This window comes from Felis catus, chromosome D3 (assembly GCF_018350175.1).
Source record: "Felis catus isolate Fca126 chromosome D3, F.catus_Fca126_mat1.0, whole genome shotgun sequence".
In the NCBI taxonomy this organism is placed as follows: domain Eukaryota; kingdom Metazoa; phylum Chordata; class Mammalia; order Carnivora; family Felidae; genus Felis; species Felis catus.
The window spans coordinates 81,183,488-81,208,026 of record NC_058379.1 but is presented as its reverse complement, the minus strand read 5'-3'; the positions used below and the strand labels follow the sequence as shown (position 1 = coordinate 81,208,026).

At 42.7% G+C, this 24,539-nt stretch overlaps 2 protein-coding genes and 1 long non-coding RNA gene across 6 annotated transcripts in view; 1 reads left to right on the top strand and 2 right to left on the bottom strand.

Annotated features, from left to right (window-relative positions):
• The window catches only part of SERPINB11 (serpin family B member 11), a 74,571-nt gene extending 70,504 nt beyond the window's left edge, over positions 1-4,067 (bottom strand). The window contains exon 1 of the mRNA XM_023242077.2: positions 3,777-4,067. Within this exon, the coding sequence (XP_023097845.2) occupies positions 3,777-3,825 (49 nt within the window). The 5' untranslated portion in view covers positions 3,826-4,067. The remainder of the gene's footprint in view (positions 1-3,776) is intronic.
• Positions 4,068-4,197: 130 nt separating this feature from the next.
• Positions 4,198-12,708, top strand: LOC123381090. Its single transcript, XR_006587594.1, has 2 exons — positions 4,198-4,346; positions 12,367-12,708. It is a non-coding gene; the product is annotated as an uncharacterized LOC123381090 (long non-coding RNA).
• SERPINB13 (serpin family B member 13) lies at positions 11,988-23,436 on the bottom strand. Of its 4 annotated transcripts, XM_019815396.2 has the most exons (9): positions 22,009-22,142; positions 21,667-21,848; positions 21,092-21,175; positions 18,666-18,668; positions 17,055-17,183; positions 16,521-16,638; positions 14,978-15,120; positions 14,613-14,768; positions 11,988-12,792 (listed from the first exon to the last, which is right to left on the bottom strand). In XM_019815396.2, exons 1-9 carry the CDS (start codon positions 22,088-22,090, stop codon positions 12,379-12,381), a joined length of 1,311 nt encoding a protein of 436 aa, XP_019670955.1. In that variant the 5' UTR covers positions 22,091-22,142; the 3' UTR covers positions 11,988-12,378. The 4 variants fall into 4 exon arrangements, with proteins under 4 accessions (XP_019670955.1, XP_019670953.1, XP_019670952.1 ...); XM_019815394.2 differs by lacking the exons at positions 18,666-18,668; positions 22,009-22,142 and adding an exon at positions 23,325-23,436 and having other exon boundaries at positions 21,119-21,175; XM_019815393.2 differs by lacking the exon at positions 18,666-18,668 and having other exon boundaries at positions 21,119-21,175; positions 22,009-22,141.
• Between the last annotated feature and the right edge of the window lie 1,103 nt (positions 23,437-24,539).

Genomic DNA, 24,539 nt, shown 5'->3' with positions numbered 1-24,539 from the left:
AGAAGGGTAGGCACCTAAGTCAGAGGGCCAGGTTTCAAAAACTGCCTCCGACCCTAAAAATAGGAGAAGTCTGTTTTTCCTCTGGATAAAGCCAAGTAGCTCACACAGATGGTCACCTCAATTCCCAGATGAATCTAGGATGAACTGTTTGTGACACATGGTGCTATCAAGTCCTCTTACTTGAGGAATAGTTATGGTTTATTGTTTCAGAATATGTATGTTATGAGTTACATCTGCTTGGCTATATAACAGGCTGTGATTGCCCTCTGCCTTTATACTCTCTTAGCGAATGGCCTGTGATACGCGTCACATTCTGGTTCAATGCTTCTTCAATAATAAAAGTGTTTTCTTTTTCTACCACCTTTGTCAAGAGAATCTCTAGGTTGGAAGAACACTTTAGTGTTTAATTCTATTTCCCCAACACTTTCCACTGTTACGAAGAGTATGCTTCGTCCCACCAGAATCCTTCCATGGGACACTAAAAGAAAATGTGTGTGATAATTTTAACTTTAAAGAAAGGGCGTTCTGTTTTCTTATATAGCTTCTGATGCTAAGCTCTACCAAGATTCCTAACCCACAGGAAAAATCAGATCAGAAATATTTACTGTTTTCAGCTCGCACATTTTGGTGTAATTTTTTATGCACCCAATAAATAACGAATACGGGAACTGATTTTTTTTTTACTTTAATTTAAATGTAATGTAGCCGTGTGTGGCTGATCGCTCTACTATTGAAAACCAGAGGTTTAAAAATTTTGTTTGCTTGCCATTTCATGGCTCTATCCGTGAATTTGGAGTCTCAAGCAAGGCAAGAAAAGTCCAATTTTACGTCCCCATGGGTCCATCATATGTGCCTTAGGAGTCCAATCACCTCCGTACCTCTAGCCAAAGAGCCGCTTGATTTCACCCACAAAATTTCATTAAACGGTAAAGAAAATCATACCAATAGAAACTCAGATCTACAGAAAGTACTAAAGATTGACCAAAATGGTAAACTGTGAGTAATTATAAAAGACATTTTTGCTCATTTTTAAAAGACAATTAACGGCTTAAAGCAAAAACAACAGCAATCTATTTCAGGGTTTATAAGAAACAGAAATAAAATCTGTCACTAGAATAGCAAAAAGGAGGAGAGCATAAAATGGAAGCACACTCTTTGAAAGTTCGCACATTAACAATTAAGTGGTGTATTTCCTGAAGATGGTCGGTGAAGGGTTAAATATGCAAAGTGTAGTAGATCTAAAACAACCACTAGTAAATCAATATTGCAGATAAATATAATACTAAAGGGGCCCCTGGGTGGTTCAGTCAGTTGAGCACCGACTCTTAGTTTCGACTCAGGTCATGATCTCAAGGTTGGTGGGTTTGAGCCCCGTGTCAGGCTGTGTGCTAACAGTGTGGAGCCTGCTTGGGATTCTCTCTCTCTCTGCCCCTCCCCTGCCCGTGCACGTGCTCTCTCGCTCCCTCTCTCTCAAAATAAATAAGCTCTTAAAAACTAAAATGAAAACTAGCTTATCAGGGCACGTGGGTGGCTCAGTTGGTCAAGCGTCCGGCTTCGGCCCTGGTCATGATCTCATAGTTCATGAGGTCAAACTCTGTGTTGACAGCTCAGAGACTGGAACCTGCTTCTGATTCTGTGTCTCCCTCTCTCTCTGCCCCTGCCCCACACACGCTCTGTCTCTCTGTCACTCTGTCTCTGTCTCTGTGTGTGTCTCTCTCTCAAAAATAAAAATAAACATTAAAAAAACATTCTTGAAAAAACTAGCTTATCGCTTTAAAAAATGTAATACTAAAAATTCTCAATCAGAAAGATGTCAAGAAAAAAAGAAAAAGGAAACAACAAACGAAACAAGCAGAAAACATGGCAATACAGTAGATTTAAACCCAAACGCAAGCGTGGTTACATCAAACATAATGATCTAAACGTTCTATTTCAAGGACAGAAACTGTCAGACCGCCAGAAAAAGCAACACCCAGTGGAACACAGTCCAGCTCCAAGTTTGATATTTGACTGCTGAGGGCATTCAAGTCCCATGCCTCTCTCCCCGGGACCCACATCTGGGCTCGCTGGTAAGAAAGCCCTAGAGCTCCCTCCCTCGGCACCTGCAGGAAGTGCAGGGCACCAAGCAAGCCCTGACAACCAGGTTAAGGAGCTCTTACCCAGGGCCAACTCCTAACCACAGCAAAGCCCTCCTGGCACCGAAACCCGGAACCTCAGTATTTGAGTACTGAATCTCTTCATACCTTCTTCGTACATGCCTGGCATCATCAGTCTCAATGTCCAAGCAATTTTTTTGGAGGGGAGTCCATTCTACCTCCAGAAGATAACCACAGCATCCCATTATATGATAGTTTTAAAAAATAAAAATAAAACCTTTAAATACAAGGACACATCTAGGTTAAATGAAGGGACAGAAAAAATACACCATGCCAACGCCAGTCATAGGAAAGTTTGAGTGGCTACATAATTATTATTAGACAGAGTAAACCTCAGGACGAGGATGGGGCGGTCCTGACATCTGATGGAACCAGGGGTGCCCGGGTGGCTCAAGTCGGTTAAGCCTGGACTCAGGTCATGATCTCACCATTTCACGGGTTTGAACCCCACGCTGGGCTCTGCACAGACAGTGCAGAGCCTGCCTGGGATCCTCTCCCTCCCTCTTTCTCTGTCCCTCCCCACTCACTCTGTCTCTCTCAAAATAAGTAAAAATAAACAAAAAATAATAATAATAAATAAATAAAAGAACAGAGGGGGCGCCTGGGTGGCTCAGGTCATGATCTCCTGGTTCATAAGTTCCAGCCCTGCATCCGACTCTGCAATGACAGCTCAGAGCCTGGAGCCTGCTTCTGATTCTGTCTCACTCTCTCTCTCCCTCCCCCACTCACGCAGTCTCTGTCTCTCAAAAATGAATAAACGTTTTAAAAAAATTACAAGAAAAATAAAACAGAAGAACCAGAAACTGACCCACACATATATATGTCACAAAGTTTCCAAGGTAAGTAATTATTGGGGTAAGAAGAGTCTTTTCAACAAATGATGCTGTAACAACCGAAAATTCACATGAAAACCAATGCGCCCTAACCCTTACTTAACAAAAACGTATTCAAGATAAATCATACACCTCAATGTAAAAGCTATTAGCATAAAAGTTCTAGGGAAAAAAATAAATAAAACACAGAAGATGGTCTTAGCAAATCTGAGATAGGCAAAGATTTCTTCTTTTTTTTTTAACCTAATTCTTGCTCAACATTTTTCTTTTCTTTTTTTCTTCAATTTATGAAATTTATTGTCAAATTGGTTTCCATACAACACCCAGTGCTCATCCCAAAAGGTGCCCTCCTCAATACCCATCACCCACCCTCCCTCCCACCCCCCATCAACCCTCAGTTTGTTCTCAGTTTTTAAGAGTCTTTTATGCTTTGGCTCTCTCCCACTCTAACCTCTTTTTTTTGGCAAAGATTTCTTAAATAAGACCAAAACGAAAAAGAAAATCCAGAAGCCATAAAAGAAAAAAAGCGACGAATTGGACTTCATCAAAATGTAACCCATCCCACTGCGGGGGCGCCGCCTCTCTGGCGCCCGGCAGGGACCCCGGGCCTGGGGCGCGGGGTCCCCCAGGCACTGGCGTCCTGCCACAGCGGGCCGGGAAGCCGGGAGGCCGGGCGGGGGTCTCCGGGGCCCGGATCCCGGGTGTCCTTAGCGTCCTGCATCACCTTCCCCACCACCCGGCGCGTGAAGAGGCAGCCGCAGCTACACGAGGGCCCGCAGTGGCCTACCTGAGCTTTGGGGACTGCGTGCGGCGACGGTCTCGCCCCAGGCCTCCATCCAGCGGGCTAGGACCCTCTGTCCCTTAGCAACCACACAGCACGCGCCGCCTGCTGTGTGGCTGAGGCCCAAGTGGTCCGGCGCCTCCCGGAGGCGTTCACGGTGAAGTTCACCCACGACCAGAGGTGCCCCAACCCCGACTCCAGAGGATGCTTCCACGGGGGTCACGGAGATCGTGCGCAAACAAGGGCTGAAGGGGACGAGCCAGGGCCTCTCCGGGCCACCCGCTTCTCGGTCAAGACCCACCCCCGCGCAGCTGGTGTGGAAAGGTCAACTTAAGGAGGCCCGGAACCCGGGATCACCGGGCTCTCCCAGCTCTCGCGTGAACACGTCCCTGCGTCCTCGAGACCCGGATGCGGGACGTGGGGACGCGCAGCTTCAACCGCGTGCGAGCGCGCCTGCAGACTGTGAGCGGTGAGCGGCTCAAGGCGCTCTGCCAGGGCTCTGACCCCCGCCTGGGCAGGGCCAGCCTGGACGTGGCCAACCTGTTGGTCGTCTGTGATGAGGTGGAAGCAGCTTAGGTAAGTGTGCAAGACGGACTGAGCCCCAGAGGGGCTGCGCGGCGTGCTAACCCCCAGGCGCCTCCAGCCCAGCCCCTGCCGCGCTCTTACCATGATTGCTGTGCAGTCATGCCCAAAGGCCCCCTTACCCTGTCCTTTGCACTCCATGGCCTAGGTCAGCCCTCCGTGGCCATCGCGTCCACATGTCCTCTTGTGCCATGTGTCCCTTGTGGTCTGGTATGACACCGCCATTTTATCCACGTGTTCGGCCACGGCTGGGTCTCCCTCTGGCCTGTGAATCTTTGCCCGCTTGTCCGTGTGCTTACTCTTGAGCTGTGTGCCTCTGTGTCACGTTCCGTGTCACATGACCCTGTGCCCCGCTTCCTGGGGTGCCTGTGTGGCTTGGGTCCATAGCCCTGGAGCCCCAGCCCAGCCCCAGCCAGTGCCTTCCACTCTGGCAGCAGGGGCATCTGCGCCGTCCTCCCACAGCCGCCTCTGGGGCCCCGGCCTGGCCTCACCACATTCCAGGGGCTTAGCGCCATGCCCTGCCACCCTCATCCTGCCACGGGCCTTAACTGACCCTCAGGCCCTCCCTCTTCTGGCACAGGGTGGTACCCACCACTCTCCCCAAGGCAGAATAAACTGGATCCTGGGCAGACGGCGGGGGGTGGGCGGAATGAAAGAAGAGAGTTAGAAAAGCAATCCATATATTTGACGTGGAATTTGTATTCAGAATATATTAAGAGCAATTAGAAATCGACAACGGCAAGACAATGTAATAGAAATAGGCAAACGTTTTGGACAGACACTTTACCAAAGAAGAGAACCACAGTGAGAGAACACCTGCACACCCATTAGAATGTGTGCGATGGAGAAGTCCGGCCACACCAACCACGGGTGAGAATGCAGAGCGACTGGGCTGCTCATACGCTCCTGGTGGGAGTGGAACATGGAGAACATTTTGGCAATTTCTTTTTTTTTTTTTCAACGTTTTTTTTTTATTTATTTTTGGGACAGAGAGAGACAGAGCATGAACGGGGGAGGGGCAGAGAGAGAGGGAGACACAGAATCGGAAACAGGCTCCAGGCTCCGAGCCATCAGCCCAGAGCCTGACGCGGGGCTCGAACTCACGGACCGCGAGATCGTGACCTGGCTGAAGTCGGACGCTCAACCGACTGCGCCACCCAGGCGCCCCCATTTTGGCAATTTCTTAAACGTATCATATGACGCAGCAATTTCACTCTTAGATGTCTAAATGAAAACATACGTCTACATAAAGACTCACGCGCACAAATGTGCATAGTAGTGTTATGCATGGTGGCCAAACGCCGGAAGCAACACAAAAGCCCATCAGTGAGTAAGTGGGTAAACAAGATGTGGTTTCTTCAGACAACAGAATAGTGTTTGTCAGTAAAGAGTAACAAACTACCGACACCTCAGCAACGTCGATGAATCTCAAAAACCCAGTGCTGAGCAAAAAGAAGGGGGCACAAAAGAGGATATCCTATCTGAATCCACTCGAATGAAACCCTAGAAATGACAAATCTACCCTGACGTGATTGAAGGCAGATCAGCAGTTGCTGGGCTGGTGGTTGACCGGGAAGCAAAAGAAGAGAAACTTGCAGGGATAATGGAAATATTCTGCACCTTGGTTGTGGTGTTTTCATGGGTACATACATTTACAAAGATTCACCTTCTACATTTCAAGTAGGTGAATTATTTTATGTAAATTGCATCTCTGTCAAGCCAATTAACTGTTAATTTTTTTAAGTCTCTTCTGAACCCTCCTATGGAAAAATCCCAAATAACATAAGTAGATACTCTCCCCTCCAGAAGATAGAGCTTAATCCCTCCACCGCCAGTAGGATAAATGGAACTTAGTGACTTGCTTTCAAAGAGTATAGAGTACGAAAAGGGAAAAATAGCAACTTTATAGTGTAGAAACCTGACAGGCTCTACCTGAAGGAGGAGATCAAGGTTAACATCCCCAGTGATGTCACATACATGTCAGGTTCTTCCTCATATGATGTAATGAGAAGGCACTTCACCTCTGTGATATTCTTTCAGAAATCCCAGAACCCCAGTCTAACCATGAGGAAACAAGTCAGGCAAGCCCCAAATGCAAAATACCAAACCAGTACCCCTCAAAACTGCCAAGGTCATGAAAAACAAGAAAAGGTTGAGAAATTGTCACAGATCAGAGGAGACTGTGGAGATATGACAACGAAACGTGTTGTTATTTCCTGTACTAGATTCTAGAACACCTAATGGACGTTAATGAAAAAATTAATGGTAACATCCAGGTAAAGCCTGGAGTTTAGCCAATAGTAATTATGTTAATTTTCTATTACTTCATAATCAAGTACCAAAAATATTCCCACACAGCTCTATGGATCAGAAGTCCTGGCACAATGGGACCAAATCCCATTTAGGGACTACAAAGGGACTACCCCCAGGGACTTACAAAGCTGAAATCATAGTATCAGCCAGGCTGTGCTCCTTTCTAGAGGCTCTGAGGAAGAATACACTTCAGCTGGGTCATTGGTCAAATTTATCTGTTGCACTTACAAGACTGAGTTTCCCACTTACTTACCGTCTGTGAGTTAAGGGTCACTGTAAATATCTAAAGACTCTCAGGGCCTGTCCACATAGCATCCTCCATGTTCAAAGTTAGCAAGAGAATTTTGCTTCTATCAAATCCCTTAGGCTTTGCCTCTGACATCCCTGTCTCTGAGCTCTAGACCAAGATCCTACAAATTCATGGGATTAGACCAGGCCCACCCTGGTAATTTCCCTTCCCTAAAGTGAACTGATTTGGATTCTCAGTTGCTTCTGCAAATTCCCTTCACAGCAACACCTACATTAGTATTGGATTGACTAGGACACCAGGTGGAATCGTAGAATGCTGCCTGCCACAGTGACTGATGTACCAACAGTGATTTCTTCAATTTGACAAACATGCCCTAGTGATGTGAGATGATAACATTAGGGCAAGGAGTTTATGGAAACTCACCGTACCATCTTTGCAACTTTTTAAACCTAAAACTATTCCAAATAAAAGGTTTGTGTAGAAAACAGTGTCTTCAAAAATCCGAAGTAAATGGAATGTGCCATCTTGTGCCTCCTGGGACACAAACTGATAGAATCACTGTATTCGATGACTATGAACAGTAGCAGCATAGAGGATTGAGGAGCAATGAGGAACAATAACAAGGAAGCAGGAGGAGGAGGGAGAGAAGAGGAAAAGAAAGAGAAAGAGAAACAGGAGGAGGAGGAAGCAGCAGCTTACATTTATTGACCATGTAAGTGCCAGGCATTTTCTTAAGTACTGTGTAGAAATAGTCTTATTTAACCTCTGCGATGACCAGACAGGGCATTATCTTATTGAGTTATCTCCCGATGTTACAGATGAGGAAACTGCAATAGAAATGGTTACATGGCTTCCTGGAAGTCGCACAGTCAGTCAGTGCTGGAGGCAGGAATCAAATTCGGGTAATCGGACTCCTGAGTCTTCATTCAGAAGCATCTTCCCATTTGATTCCCCATAGTCCACGCATCCACAACATCAACCCACTCCTTCAGCCATTCTGCTCTTCCCTGAAAAGCAGGTCGCTTCCAAAGAATGTAACATACGCAGTAGTTTACATTTGACCCAAATACTAGTGCGAACACAGTCCACCACCATGAAAGCCCAAATGACATTGTCCTGAAATGCCTTACATAAGAGAATATTTGAAACCCCAATCATCTCATGTGTCTTTTTCCCTGTGCATAGAGCTCTGAGCTCATTCTGATGAGCTTGTGTTTATTTGTAAACACAGTCTTTTTTAATGTTTATTTTTGAAAGAGAGAGTGAGACAGAGCATGAGCAGGGGAGGGACAGAGAGAGGGAGACACAGAATCCAAAGCAGGCTCCAGGCTTGAGCTGTCAGTACAGAAGCCCAACACAGGGCTTGAACCCAGAGCTGAGAGATCTTGACCTGAGCTGAAGTCGGCACTTAGCCAGCTGAGCCACCCAGGCACCCTGTAAACACGTTCCTATACGTAGAGTTTGATCTACTGCAATTATATTTCCAATGAGATCTTAGCCAACCTATCTATTTTCAAGCAGATGTGAATTATCCAATTCATTCTGAGAACAAGAAGCAAAAGATTGACTTGCAAAACAATTAAGTGGAATCTTTTTTAAGATTAAACTCTGAGAGTTTTCTCTTCTTGAGAAATTTCTCTTCTCTTACAGCATGTTGGCTGTGCCATTGGCACTCTCAATATCTGCAGCAGATGAAAATATTTTTAATCAATCCCTCAAAACAACTAGGAGTTCAGGCATCCCCAAAAACGTGGGTCCCAACTTCCCTGCTATCTTTCAAGCTTTTGTCTAAGGGGGCTATATATTCTTCAGGATTCTTTAGGCACCCAGTAACAAAACTCAGGGGTTTTTTGTTTTGTTTTGCTTTTTTGGTGGAGTGGTGAAAACAGTGTATCAAGTTCTCTCTCCATAGATACGTGACAGGTAGGTAGTGGGTAGGTAAGTGGGGAGGTAAATAGGTAGGTAGGCAGGTAGATACATGATAGATGTCTCCTTTTTTCAGATCACTTGTTTTCAGTATTGATCTCATCTTCTATATAAAGGAAAGCTTCCTATGTCACGAGAAGACTAGTGTTTGACTTCAGCTAATACCTAGATTATCTTCCAGCTAGTAACCCTCAAGAGAGCTTCTCTCCTCCCATCTTTATGTGAAGTCCCAGACCACATTCCCACCCTTTACACAGATTACTGTGGCTGGAAGATGAGTTAACAATGATTGGCTAAGCCCAGAACATGTCACCTTTCAAGGGCCTTTAGTACTGTGGTTACTTCGTACTAATGGTTAGCAACCTCACCCAGATTGGCACCAGAAAGGGCTTTACCAGCAGCTCCTCTGCTGTTTGCCAAATAGGATGTTGCTCAACTGGGTCACTTGGCTTTTTGTCCCAAGGCCATCCACTTGTAGACATGCCCAGCTCCACTGGGGACATTTGTGAAACCAAAAAAAGAGATCCTGGACGCTTGGTCAAGGATATGTGGAGTGAGGAGGCTCTATCACTGAGGCTGGTGGACAAGCACCAGTTAAGATCCTGAACTGCCATTGTGGTTAGTGACACCTCTGTCATATCTGTCTTCTTATCAGAACATCCCGACCTGCATTTTGAGCCACTGTACTTTCTAAAGACTTATTACTCATAACTCAGATGAATCACCTCCTCCCTTGCTTCCTTGCCTTTTTAAATAAACTTTAGTTTAGGAGCGCCTGAGTGGCTCAGTCGGTTAAGTGTCTGACTTCGACTCAGGTCATAATCTCATGGTTCGTGGGTTCAAGCTCTGTGCTTGACATCAGGCTCTGTGCTGACAGCGCAGAGCCTGGAGCCTGCTTCGGATTCTGTGTCTCCCTCTCTTTCTCTCTGCCCCTCACCCGCTCTCTCTTTCTCTCTCTCTCGCTCAAAAATAAATATTAAAAAAGAAAAATATCACTCAACAAAATACCCATTAACACTCCTTTTAAATTCCTTTTTAAATTCCTTTAAACATCTTATTTCATGCTTCTTTTTATTCTTATTTCATGTGTAATAAATGTGTACGTATTTAAGGTATACAACCTAATGACTTGATATCCGAATTAAAATAATTCCATTCACCATAGCATCAAAAATTGTCAAAATAAATTCAATGAAAAAAGGATTTGTACACTTAAATCTATAAAATATTGCTGAAAGAAATGAAATTACTAAGTAAATGGAGAGACATTTGATATTCATGGATTAGAAAATTCAGTATTGAATAAATTGGTCCATAGATTTAATGCCATTCCTATCAAAATTCCAGTAGGCTTTTTAAATAAATTGACAAACTGATTCTAAATTTTATATGAAAATGCACAAGACCTAGTCTAACCAAAAAGGATTCTGAAAAAGAAGAAAGTAATTACACTCACTGATTTCAAAATTTACTACAAAGTTATAGTAATCAAGACAATGCAGGATGGTCATATCAGTAAGCATATAAATCAACAGAACAAAATTGAGACGCCAGAAATAAAACCTTATATTTATGGTTAATTGATTTCGATAAAGGTACCCAGACAATTCAGTGAAGAAAGAATTGTCTTTTTGATAAATGATGCTGTGGATAATGATACATCTGTATACAAAAAAAATCATAACCTAGACCTTACCTCACGACACAGACACATACACACACACACACACATGCAGAAATGGACCATGGATTTAAACGGAAGAGTTAAAACTAAAACTTCTAGAAGAAAACAGGAGAAAATCTTTGTAAACTTGGATTAGGGAAAGAGTTTCCTAGATACACCAAAAACATTATCCTTCAAAGATAATATTGCTACATTAGACTCTGCACTTCAAAAGACGCCATAAAACTGTCAGATACTGCTTCACAATCACTAGGACAGCTAAAATCAAAAAGACTGGCTGTAACAAGTATTGGCAAAGAGGAGTAGAAATTGGTACCCTCCTACATTGCTATGAGATTGTAAAATGGTTGCAGCCCCTCTGGAAAACAATTTGGCAGTTCCTCAAAATGACAAACACAAAGGCACTAATCCCATTTCTAGGTATGTACCCAAGAGAAATGGAAATATGTGTCCACACAAAACTTGTATACAGAATGTTCTTAGCTGTGCTATTCACAATAGCCAAAAGCAGAAACAACATAAATGTTCATCAGTTGATGAATGGATAAACAAAATCTGAAATATCCACGTAACAGAATATTACTCAGCCATAAAAAGAATGAAGTATTGATTTATGCTGTAACTTGGAGGAACCTTGAAAATATTATGCTAAGAAGTCAGATGCAAAAAAAAAAAACCTACATATTTAACAATTTCATTTATATGAAATATCAAAGAAAATTTTACAAGTACGGAAAACAAATCAATAGTTGCCTGGGATTGGGGATGGAAACAAGCATCAGGGAAACATTGTAGGATGATGGATATGTTCCAAAACTGGATTGTGGTAACAGATGCACAACTATAGAAATCTACCAAAAATCATTGAACCATAAATTTCCAAAGCGTGGATTTTATAGTAGGTAAATTACAGTTCAATAGAGCTGTTAAAAAAAATTGGCTACAATATTTATCTTCTCAAAATCGCCTTTATTTCACAGTATCAAAAGGCTTAACACAACTGACAACAGATAATATGCTCCGTTAGAAGAGAAGATGAAAATATGGGAATCCTTTGTCTGATACATTGTTTTATTTTTTCCTGGCTTTAAGCCTGAATTTATGTTTTGCTGACGTGCTTCTAAATCCTCTTTCTTTTATGCACTTTGCTGCACTTGCCGAGAAAGAAAAAAGTAACACATGAATCGAGTAAATTACTGTTTTATTTAGGGGTGCCTGAGTGGCTCAGTTGAGCTTCTGACTGGCTCAGGTCATGATCTCGCAGTCCATGAGTTCTAGCCCCGCTTGGGGCTCTGTGCTAACAGCTCGGAGCCTGGAGTCTGTTTCAGATTCTGTGTCTCCCTCCCTCTCTGACCCTACCCCATTCATGCTCTCTCTCTCTCTCAAAAATAAACAAACGTTAAAAAAAAAAAACCTCCCCCATTCATGCTCTCTCTGTCTCAAAAATAAATAAATGTTAAAAAAAATTTTTTAAATTACTGTTTTATTTGTGTATTACGTCAAACTATTGGAACTAGAGGGACTCCCAGAATCACTAGTCTGTGTCTTTTCTTAAGAGTCTGTTTCTCGCCATTAGTACACAAAACCACAAGAGGTTGATTTACTTCCAGAAGAAATCAACAGATTATTACCGAGCCTCGATTTAACTTGGTTTTTACCGAGCACAAACAAAAGGACGTTTCAGCTTTAAGGAGAATTATAAACACACGCACCCTGTTACAGTCACCGGGTCATTGATTTTGATGGTAAGATTGGAATGCAAGCAAGTAAGACAATTTTTCTTAAAGAACGGGCTATGTCCGTAGTCTTAACTGATACTCTAACACTGGTTTTCCGCCAAGGCCATGACTGTCCTAAGGAGAAGAGAATCTACCGAAGAAGAGGATGCTGTTGGACTCATTGTGCCTGACGAAGAACAGGAAAGGGTGATTGCAATGAAAATGTTCATAACCCGGCGCCAATGTGAGAGCAAAGCCCACACCGGTGCCTGCTGCGGCCTCAGTCCCTTCCTCGGTGACCGCCACAAAGGCCCTGTGCAGGAACTTCTTCACCTGCAGCCCGGAATGTGAGGACAGCCCCGGAGAGTCCGTTCTGTACTCGCTGAAAGCGTCAGCCGGCCCCATGGCTGCCAAGACGGCCTCCAGGGCCTCCAGATCGTACCCATCTTCCACTTCAAACCGCGGTAAGTGCAAGGTCACGTTCCTTTCTTCCATATGCCCCGGGTTAGTCCACTCTACTAAATTTTCTGGAGTTATTTGATCTATAATCTATGCAGGAAAAGTGGTATGATTATCGACACAAAGTTAGAACACTGTAACACTGATTTGAAGCTGTTAGAAATGATTAATTTTAATAATGCACAAAAGAAATGTTATTCCACTAGACCGTTGTCTTTATAGCAGGCACTTGTCTTATACTTCTTTATTCATCTTTATGTATGTGAAAACTCAGTAGTAGTAAATGAATTTTTAAGGATGAGAAATAAGGTATTTCTTATTCTATCAATCCACATATTATTTCATTTTTTACTATTCCCCTGTAGTCTTTTATGCATACATAATGTATAATTTATATAGAGTAAGTCATATATTTATATGAATTACCTGTAATAAATATGTAATAATATACCTTACATAATATGTATATTTACTTACATGATATATATTTACATAGTTGCAATTACAGTGAATGTCCATGTTACTTGTTTTAATGTAAACTTTTTCAGAGGTCTGTATCTCTCCTAAATATCTTCAGACTGATAGATAATACTTCCATCGAGCTGATAAATTTTGCCAAACATTCATCCACTCATTTTACGATCATCTAGTAAGTATGCAGCATGATAGATGCTGATAGATACTGTGGATCTGAAAATAGTGATGATGATGATGATGATGGTGGTGGTGATGAATTTCGAACTAGGTATCTTAGTATATTTAATGCAGAAATTACTGATTTGACTCAGAAAGGCAATTTTGTTTCTTCTGAACTGGAATTTTGGAGTCAGAGTATGAATACTCTTAAAGCTTTCATACATATTGCCATTCTGCTATCCCAAATTTTTCCAACATGCAAAGCAACTAGAGATGTTTCACAGCCAGAGAACAGCATCTAGTATCATAATAATATAGCATCCATCATTTATTGAGTTATTTCCATGTACTGGACCTCTTTTTGGAGCTATCTTAGACTAGGTTTAAATCAAGGGGGACTAAATCAAAGGGTTCAAGATTAAAGATCTTATGGATTTGGGACGATTATTATGTGTCAATGGAGGTTCATCTTTGGATTAAAAAAATTACCACTCTGGTAAGTGACGTTGATTATGGAGGAGACTGTGTATGTGGGGGCAGGGAGGAAATGGGAAATCTCTGTACCTTCCTCTCAATTTTGCTGTAAACCAAAACTGCTCCAAAAAAAAATAAAATAAAATCTTTAAAAAGAAATCAGGGGTGTCTGGGTGGCTCAGTCAGTTAAGCGACTGACCTTATTTTGGTTCAGGTCATGATCTCAATGTTCATGAGTCTGAGAGCCCCACATCGGGCTCTGTGCTAACAGAGAGGAGCCTGTTGGGATTCTTGGGATTCTCTCTCTCTCCCTCTCTCTCTCTCTGTTCCTCCCCCACTTGTGCCCTCTTTCTCAAAATAAATCAAGACACCTAAAATTTTTTTAAAACAAATAAAAAGAAATTAAAGTTCCAAGAAAGAAATTCAGGAGGTCTCATAGCCTATTGAACAGGATGCAAAATTTGCTGTATGTGCAAATGCCGTTCTTTTCTGGGGAAAAGGTGCACAGAGATCAACCATTTCTCAGAATAGTGGCTGATCTTTGGAACTCCCATGTGACCTTAAATGTTCGTGTTCGCTCATCCCCAACTATTTCGGTATTGGTTGTTTTCAGGAAACCCGATACTGCTTAATGCCCCTTTTTAGACATCCGTCTGTAGCTGCTGCACAGAGTAAGGAAGAGTGTCTGCTCGACACCAGCTCCAGATCAGTAGTCCTGTTTCCAAGCTTACCCAGAAACAAGCTTTGGGACACAAAGCCTCAGGAGATGAAAGCAAGACTGGGGAGATGCAAGGTTTTACCTTCTCCAGGCCATCTGTGTCATTGGGCAGCAACACACACAGGCTTAGGTCATTGTTTCTATACGGAATTCCCAAAATCTTGGCTTGTAAGTCCTCCAGGAAAGTGAAGCTGTAGGTACAGGTCTGTGTCATCATTGGCACACATTTGCTCGCACTCTGCAACAAAGCAATAGAGCGTGCAGTGTCAGAGGAGGCGGAAGACAGCCAGGTTCGCCCACCAAAGTGATTGGCTCCCCCCAAAATAGTGCTAGAGATCAGGGCCTCCAGTCAGTACTTGCTGTCTACCACGTTCGTTTGCTCAAGTAGGGCTTTAGGTTGTACGTTCCACGTGTCAACACATCACATAAATAAATTAGGGGCCATACCTTATTCAGCCAAAACTCTTCCTCTTTGGTATTTTCTTTCTTAAACTCCCTGTCCCATTGCCCTTTAAAATAAACTGTGTTCACCAGCGCCAGCTTGGTGAAGCTGTCTAGAGAACCATCTGGAAACAGGTCCTTGATTTTTTCTGCAAATGAACAACAACAACAACAAAGTTGGCCCATCTTCAAAATCACAAGTGCTAGGCAAGGCAGATATGATGAAGGTGGACTTGACTCGTCACTAAAAACTCAGCCAGGCCAGCACCTGAGGGCCTTGCCGACAAAGGGTTTGCTGGCAGGGTTGTAGGGAGGCCCTCACTTTGCCCACAGCCCATGTGTCCCATTGGATAAAATGAAGTACGATGGTTAAGTGTTCAGGTTCTGGGATCGGACTGCCTCTGTTAGCATCCAGTTTTGCCTCTTACCAGTTGAGGAATCTTGGGCAAGTTATTTAAGCTCGCTGTGCCTCAGTTTCCACATCTGCAAAACAGGAATAAAACCTGCCTCATGGAGTGGTTATGAGGAGTAGATGACTTAATATGTGTAGAGCACTTGGAGCGCTCTCCAGCTCATAAGAGGCACGCAGTAAGTGTAAGCTATTATTTTTACCCATTTGATATAATTACCACCTGAAACTTAGGGATTTACTATATTATTGGAAAAGAAACTGATGTTTTTGTCTCTGGGTTTAGCCCCTCCCACACTAAATTCTGAAGAACATTGCCATCAGTCAACCCTTTGATAGACCCTCCTTTTTTCCTGCTCTTCAAATTTTATTTTATTTTTTGGTCTAAGTATAAAGATGGAAAAATTGTATTGTGAAATAATAATGTCTTCCTGATAACTGGAATTTTAAAAAATGTATTCTGAAATTCTAACACTAAAGTATCAGCTATTGCCCCCCCCCCCAAGCATATTTCCATATTAAATAGTCCTCTCTGGTATTTCTTGTGTGTTTGGCTCATACTAGGGGATAAGGAGAGAGCATGAAGTGAGGCTTTGTCAAGTTCTGTGCTGAGGATGGGGCTGAAAGTTGTTACCGTCCCAGCATGATGCTCTAGTGGAGATGAAGGCCAGGCAGCCCCAGCTGGAGGCCATAAAGATCTTGGTGGGAGGAGAGCTAAATGTCTCTCACTTGACAAGAGAAAGGAGACACTATGACATTTCCTCTTACAGACCCAGACTAAGAAAGAAAGGCTCTCATATAAAGGAAAAGATGTGAACCCAACACAGACACGGGTCCAGTTTCAGGAGTCCCGAAGATACTGTGAGGCACAGCCATGTTCAAATCATTCTCCATTATGGAGCTGGCTTCCTGTGGTCCCTCCCTGGGGCCCCCTTGGCTCTCTCCCATTTGCTGAGACTATTCCATTCTCTGTAGTGTCTTCTCCCACTCCTCATGCCCAGCCCTGCCCTTCTAACCCTAACAAACTTATCTCAAGTCTGAACCCCCCAAAGGCTTGTGCACCCTGGCACCCTATGAGTGTCCAGCTCAGAGCAGGTGCTCAAGAAGCATTTTACGATGAATGACCCATCCATACTGTACCCTTTGTTTGGCTTTCGACCCAGGAATTAATCTTCTTTCGACTTTCGTCTGCTGCATTTACAAAGTCAACAGGTTCCAGAGAAGCGTGGTAATATTTTTCCACATAATCTAAGTATTTCTTTAGGAGGAACAGGGAAAGAATAGAAGGAGGTTGAAAATTCAATTTATTTTGAAAAAAGGAATTTCAGTTTATCCATTTCCAACATCTCTAAAAAAATGTGTCTGTACATTAAAGATGGCTGGCATTGTTATCAGGGTGTCTTAGGACCTGGGAAAATCACTTCTGAGTACTTCCAGGCACGTTTTTGGCAGGTACAATAGGGTTAAGGCAAAAAGCAGATTTAGACTACCAGAATTAAAAAGAAGCTCCCAAAGGGCCTGAATGTCTGGAGAACAGGCAGGGGGACACCCAGTGATGTGGACTGAGCCAGGCAGTCAGCTCAGGCAGTATGCCTCCAGGACTCACAGTCCTAAATGGGCCATCGGCCATTCATGAATACCACTCACAGATGTGGTGGATACAGCTAAACTTACTTGAAGGAAGAGGTATGTCTTTTCTCCAAAGAGCCTGTTGGCTATTCTTAGTTCATAACCATTAGTGCATTTGCCTATCTCACTCAAAAACTCTTGGAATTGCTGATGTATCTCTTCTGTCTTCTCAATCTTCAAAATCAAAACAATATATAGGTTATATATATGATATGCTGTATTCTTATAATAAAGTAAGCTCAATAAAAGACAATGTTATTAAGAAAGTCATAAGGAAGAGAAAATACATTTACAGTGTTGTATTTATCAAAAAAAAGATCTGCATCTAAGTGGACCTGTGCCATTCAACCCCATGTTGTTCAAGGGTCAACTATCCCTGAATATCAATGACTGGTGACTTCAAGGCCAGTGGGGTTTCAGGTCCCACTCTCTCTGTACAACTGTATGAAATGGGCCAATATACACTGCCAAGTGGTACAGATAATTGGTATAATCCCCTTGGCAAACAGTTTGGTGATATTTAATAAAGTTGAACATACATACACCCTACCTTCCAGATACATACTATAGACCAGTGTTGCCCCATAGAAATATAATGCAAGCCACAAATGTGAGCCACATATATAATCTTTTTTTTAAAGTTTTTATTATTTTAGAGAGGGAGAGAGCGTGAGTGGGGGAGAGGGGCAGAGGAGAGAGAGAGAATCTTAAGTAGGCTCCACACTCAGCATGGGGCCTGAGGTGGGGCTTGATCCCACAACCTCAGGATCCTTTCTTGAGTCAGATGCTTTACCAACTGAACCACCCAGGTGCCCTAGCCACATGTATAATCTGAAATTTTCTAGTGACTACATTCTTAAAAGTAAAAAGCAGATAAAATCAAACGTAGTATTATATTTTATCAAACCAAATATATCTAGAACATCATTTTGACATAACTATAATACATAATTATATATATATTAATATACAAGTATATATTATTTCAACAAAAATAATATATAAAAATTAACAAGATGTTTTATATCTGTGACATGATAAAAAAATGTATACTTGGTCTGTTTCTCCAGTGTCTAACACAGAGCTCCTAAACCTTGTAATTTGCTGACTACAAATTCCTGGGTGCTAGGAAGCATCTTTTCTTTTGATATTTTCTCTTTGGTCCCAGTTCCTGACACAGAACTCCTAAATTCCTTGGAATTTCCTGGGTGATAGGGGCATCTTTTGTTCTAACAACTTCAGGATGGGGGCTGGTCATCGGAAAAGACCAAACCATAATTAGAAGCTTGGAATTTTCAGTCCCATCTCCCATCCTCCAGGGAAAGGAGAGGGGCTGGAGGTAGAGCTAATCACTGAAAGTGCCTCTATGATAAAGCTTTCATAAAAATCCCTAAACTACAGCATTTAAAGACCTTCTGGGTTGGTGAACACATCCATGTTCTAGGAGGGTGGTGCACCCCAAACTCTTGGGAAAACCTGAGACTTCGCCCTATATACCTCTTCATCTGGCTATTTGTTTGTATTCTTTACAAGAAACCAGTGTTTCCCTAAGTTCTGTGAGCCATTATAGAAAATTATCAAATTTGAGTAGGGGATAATGGGATCCTCTGATTTGTAGCCAAGTTGGGCAGAAGTGTGAATAATCTGGGAACCTACTTCCTTGCAATTAGCATCTGAAGTAGGGCAAGTCTTGTGGAATGGAGCTCTTCAACGTGTGGGGTCTGCACTGACTTCATGCAGTTAGTGTCAAAATTGTTTAATATAAGCAAACTCACACATTCGGTGTTAGAAGTGTTGTGAGTAGTAAAACAGTTTTCCTTCAACATTATTTTCTCATACTAAGATCTTGAAATGCGATGTATATTTGCACTTACAGCACCTTTCAGTTTGAACTAGGTATATTTCAAATACTCTATAGCCAATTCAGTGGCTACCATATTTGAAATTTCAGGACTAGAGAGACTCTCATCCAGGGAAACTACAAGGCTTGTATAAGAAGGGTCATCTGTTTTTAATAAGAAGGAAGAAAGGAAGCAAGGAAGAAAGAAATCACCTATGAACAGGATCAATGGGTTAATAGCCATGAAAATGAATCATCAATGGCTACAAGTATCCACCTAAAATAAATGAATCTTATAAATACAATCCTGAGCCCAAAATAATGAGGTTTCAAAGAATAATAAAATTTAAAAAAAAAATACATGCAATGAAATAATACAGAAATAACAAACACCAAGTTCAGGATAGTGGAACTTCTTCTTTCAGGAAAGGCTGGGAATGTGTTCAAGGAAAGTACTTGGGGGCATTAGCTAATTTGTCAATAGTTTATTTCTTTTTTTTTTATTATTTTTTTTAACATTCATTTTTGAAAGACAGAGACAGTGTGAATGGGGAAGGGGCAGAAAGAGAGGGAGACACAATTCAAAGCAGGCTCCAGGCTCCAAGCTGTCAGCACAGAGCCCGACGCCGGGCTCAAACTCACAGACTGCAAGATCATGACCTAAGCCGAAGTCGGCCGCCCAACCGACTGAGCCACCCAGGTGCCCCCTCAATAGTTTATTTCTTTCACTAGAAGGGAGAGTTAAAAGGTATTCAGAATTGCATTATTCAGAATTGCAGACGTGTATAAGAATTCCTAATACCTTTTGTACATGATATCTTAAAATTTTACCTTCAATTTTTAAAAGCAAGGTTCAGAATATTCTAAGTTTATGTGATAATGAAATGTGCATCCGGCATGTCTTTGAGCAAATCACTGTACTCATCTGCTTTCTCATCTATTGAAAGAGGAGATTAGAGCATGTGGCCTCCAAGACATGCCTCAGTCCTAATGTCCTTTCAGTCAGTAATTCTATTCTCCTTCATGCTTCTGTGGGTCCCAGAAAAGTCCTGAGGGGTGGACAGAGTTGCTATGCAGAGTTGTACAGGTTGTGCCCTGCACAAAGCTGAAATTCAACCGTCACCCCCCAAGGGGGCGTTCCTTTTTCTAATTCCTGCAAAGATTCTGTCCAGGCTACCATGCTTGGGAGGGAGAGTGCTCTGAAAACAGCTGTGCTCCGTGGCCAAGTGGACAGTGGAGCAGCTCTCTGACCCAGTTCTGTTACACAAACTTTGTAAGGAAGCCTGACTCTCCACATATACCCCAGAGCCAACCAGACAACCTGGCCATGTGGGACTGTGAAATGAACAGCTTGGATTGCTGGGTGATTGGAGCCATGATTTTATGAGCATCTGGTGCCGAGCCATGACTACTGTCAGGGTAGATGTGCCTTCCCCCACCCCGAGAGCTCTAACCATCCCCAGATGCCAGCCCTGACCTTTGGACTTTCCCATGTTCGAGCAGATTGTCCTTTGAGGAGCAATACTACAACCCTAGAGCCAGAAGTGACCCTAAGAAGTCATTGGTCCTATGCTAATACATCGTTAATGTAAAATATCAGCAAGGGAGCTTAAAATAAAAATAGAATGTAGTGATAGTATCGCCTACTACCGCCATTATTACTGGGTGAGTCAGCAGTATGTTCCAGACCTCCACTGGGTACTTCATAGAGGCTCAAAGAAAATGAATAGCTTACCCAAAGTAGCATGGCTGGTTAAGTGACTGGGTCAGGCTTTGAACTCAAATCTGTTTAACTCCTAAACCCATTCACTCTGCCATAGGGACTTTTCAGTCCATGCATATTTACATCGGAGTGGTCAAGGTGCTTTAAAGTTAAAGTCTCCTCTTGGGGCACCTGGGTGGTTCAGTCGGTTTAAACATTCGACTTGGACTCAGGTCATGATCTCGCGGTTCGTGGATTCAAGCCCCGTGTTGGGTTCTGTGCTGACAGCTCAGAGCCTGGAGCCTGCTTCGGATTCTGTGTCTCCTTCTCTTGCACTCATTCTCTCTCTCTCCCTCTCTCTCTCTCAAAAGGAAATAAACATTAAAAAATTTTTAAAAATAAAGTTAAAATCTCCTCTTAAGGGTTTGTTACTATATAATACCAGCAACCCTACTTGGCTGCAGTGATTAAAAACAAGCATAAACTATTACCCCTCCTACACATTTTCCCAGGGAGCCCATATCAACAAAGCAGACTTACTGAAGACTGTAACACATATCTCCTCACCTTTTTTTCTTCGGCTTTGATTCTTGAGTTCCCTGCCTCTTTTTCAGAAGAGGGCATCTGGAAGGACAGAAAATATTATGGTTGTGGTCAGAATAGAGAAACCCTCACATAGAATCAGTCTGGGGTATTGAATGTTTGTTCAAGAAACTTCAGTGGTAGACAGGTAGCATTTCTCTCCTTGCAAAATCATGCACAGGTCTGGATTGCCCATTGATCTCACCTACATTGGTTAATCCTTTCATGTACTGATCTTTGATGCGTCATTTATAGGCTAGTGGGGATTACACAACTTCTTTCAGTAGGTTTTGTTCTTCATGCGTAATGAGGTTAAAGACTTTGGACAAGGCCACTCACTCAGCACCCCCTCAAAGGAATTTCAAGCACCAGGGAGCAGATGGCTTGGCGATATTTGGAGAGGGAGGAGGACTTCCCTCATAGACCTGCAATTGCCCTGTGCCTTCACGTGCATTCTCTGTTGCCTAGCCCCATTTCAGGGTAATGCCAGAGGGCTGCCCCCAGAGACGAGCCTGCCTGGACAGCTTCCTTACCTTCCGTAACTGGGCCGGGGTGGCTCCTTGGGTCCCGAAGACGAGCATGCCGATGGCAGCTGAAATGCCCACGGGGGAAAAGAAGATGTTGCCATCTTTTGTCTTATTCAGCTTTTGGAAAAGATTAAACCCAAACCTTGTGTATGCTGCAGCAAGCGAATCCATGAAGATCCCAGCAAGATCTAGAACAGCAACAACAGTCAAAACCAAACAAGTTCATTTCACCTATTTGAATTGCTTTCTGTCACAGGAACCCGTCCTGCTTCTCTTCCTGTCCGTGTATTGATTCAGGAAACAGATTTTCATCCTCCCAGGGAAAAGTCACTGCTGCCTGCTTCTCACCCCTTTCCTTGGCCTTCTGTGGACAGGAGACGCGAATCAATCTGGCATCATCCGGTGTTTCTGTTCTCATTTCCTTAGGCATCAGGGTTGACACCTAAATGGTTTTCTTTTCTCTTGTTCTCTGCCAGAGTCTGCCTGTGTCTGCCTGCCCACTGCTTCCTCCCCCCAGGCGGGCCCAGCCCTTGTCTGCTCCCTTCTGATGGCCCAGCTGCTGGCCCGTGACCAGGCCAGTGAAGGGCCTGAGAATTCCTGCTGATCTCAGGTCTCCAAACCAACCTTAAAATAATAAAGTCCATAGTGGCTCCTTCTCAGGTACTTTGTATTTCTCAACTGATTGAAATCTAGTGCAGAGAGTGACTGGATGGATTAACTATCTTAAACCCCAGTCCCTAACTGCATGAAAACTGGAGTCTTGTCTGAATTTTCCCTAAAGGGCAATGACAGATCTCTTTGCCATGGATTATTAAGTAGAGGCAAAAGTGTTTTCTTTCCTCTACTTTTTCTATATTGTTTCAGGCTTGTGCCATGAGTTCATATTACTTTTGTAACCTCACACACACACACACACACACACACACACACACACAAATAATTTTAAACAGCAATTACTATTTACTAAAATAAGCAATTACAACACATTTTATGCTTTCTTCACCACCAGCTATGTTACAACTAGTGAATGAAGGCTTTAAGAAAAATCCTGAAACAAGAATGAGATTAGTGTGGAAGAAAATTTTTTGAAAGCCAAAATACTTTGAGGGGTTTTTGAATCAAGGGCCCATCCCTGTGAAGGCATTCCACATCTGCTGTTAAAACTTCCATTTCAACCCCAAGTTTCCTTACAAGGATTCCTTACGAGTTAACTCAGAAATCAAATCAATCAGGGTGCCTGGGTGGCTCAGGCAGTTGAGAGTCTGACTTTGGCTCAGTTCATGATCTCGAGGTTCGTGAGTTCGAGCCCCACATCAGGCTCTGTGCTGACAGCTCAGAGCCTGGAACCTGCTTCAGATTCTGTGTCTCCCTGTTTTTCTGCCCCTCCCCCACTTGTGCTTCCTCTCTCTCTCTCTCTGTCTCTGTCTCTCTCTCTCTCTCTCAAAAATAAATAAAACACTAAAAAACTTTTTTAAAAAGAAATAAAATCAATTAACTTACAGTCAAACAACATGATGATACACTGTCATGACTATGTAGGCACTGAATTAAATAAAACCAGCCCAAGGAAAATTATGCACAATGAAAGTAATTCTTTCAAATCAACAAACATCAGTGTTCCCAAAACACTGATGTCTTAAGCTGAAGCTAAAGAAAGGACTTACCTGGATTTTGGAGAGACAGAGGTGGCTAGGAAAGGAACCAGGAAGCATATGTAGCAAGAGTTGTTGAGATCTTTAATTTATAGCTCTCTCTCTGTCTCTCTCTGCCTCTCCCTAGTCATTATCTTTGCATTTCAAGTAAAACAATTTTGGTTTCTCAATGATAATTTCTCTAATAAAATTAGCATACACGGTTTATGACAAGCTGAGGATTACATTTCCTGTTTCTTCCACTCATGGCCATGAAGCTGTGCACTTGATCTCAGCAACTGTTTTGTGAACTGTAGTTCACAAAGGGTGCACCTTAGGACATAGAGGAATAGAGTTTAAATTCTAATTCCTTATAAAGGATTTTGGAGGCCCAAGCATAAGAAGATCAAAATCAGCCAGACAGCAAAATAAGATTAAAAGCAGGAGCTCAACCCAAAACCAAAGAGTAGCATGAGAATGACCAAGTTAAATAGATTATGACTCAGGTGGAAAAACCATCAGAGGGCGGTCTTTCATCCCCAGTGATATTCAGGATCCTTTGGAAAGAATTGTTTAGATGACTGGTTCTCCACCTAGGATACACGCTAAAATCTCCTGGGAAACAAACAAACAAAAACTGTGCCCAAGCCCTACCCCAGACAACAAAGTCAGCATTTGCTGGGGTGGGAACCAGACATCAGAATTTTTATCACCCCAGGTGATTATGATGTGGAGCCAAGGTTGGAAACCACTGGTTTATAGCCTGACAAAGATCTGAATTAATACGTGCTTTACTTACCATGGAAGTATGGGGGTGTGTCCTAGCAAGCCCAGCCTCGGCAATAAAGTTAACTTAGCAGTTGCTCCTTATTTTAGGATGCTGAATGAAAAGAAGAAAATGAAAGAAAACTACCTTACAAGATAAAAAAACAAAAAGTGGTGAAAAAAGTTTGGGCAGGTAGCTAAACACACACACGCACACACATGCATGCACTCACCACTCTTGTTCTCAAGCATTCTCTCTTTAATTATGAAATCCCTCATTTTAGTTCATTCAGTAAGCATTGGTTGAGAGTCTACTATGTACCAAACACTGGGCTGAGGACCAATAATTCATAACACCCAACAAGCTCATTGTTTCAGGAAAACAACACTGTTTCCAAAAAAAACTCAATAAGAGATTCCAGTTTTTCCTGCTAACCCTGAGGTATCCCTACTGGCTCTACTAGTCCATTAAAGAAACAGTGC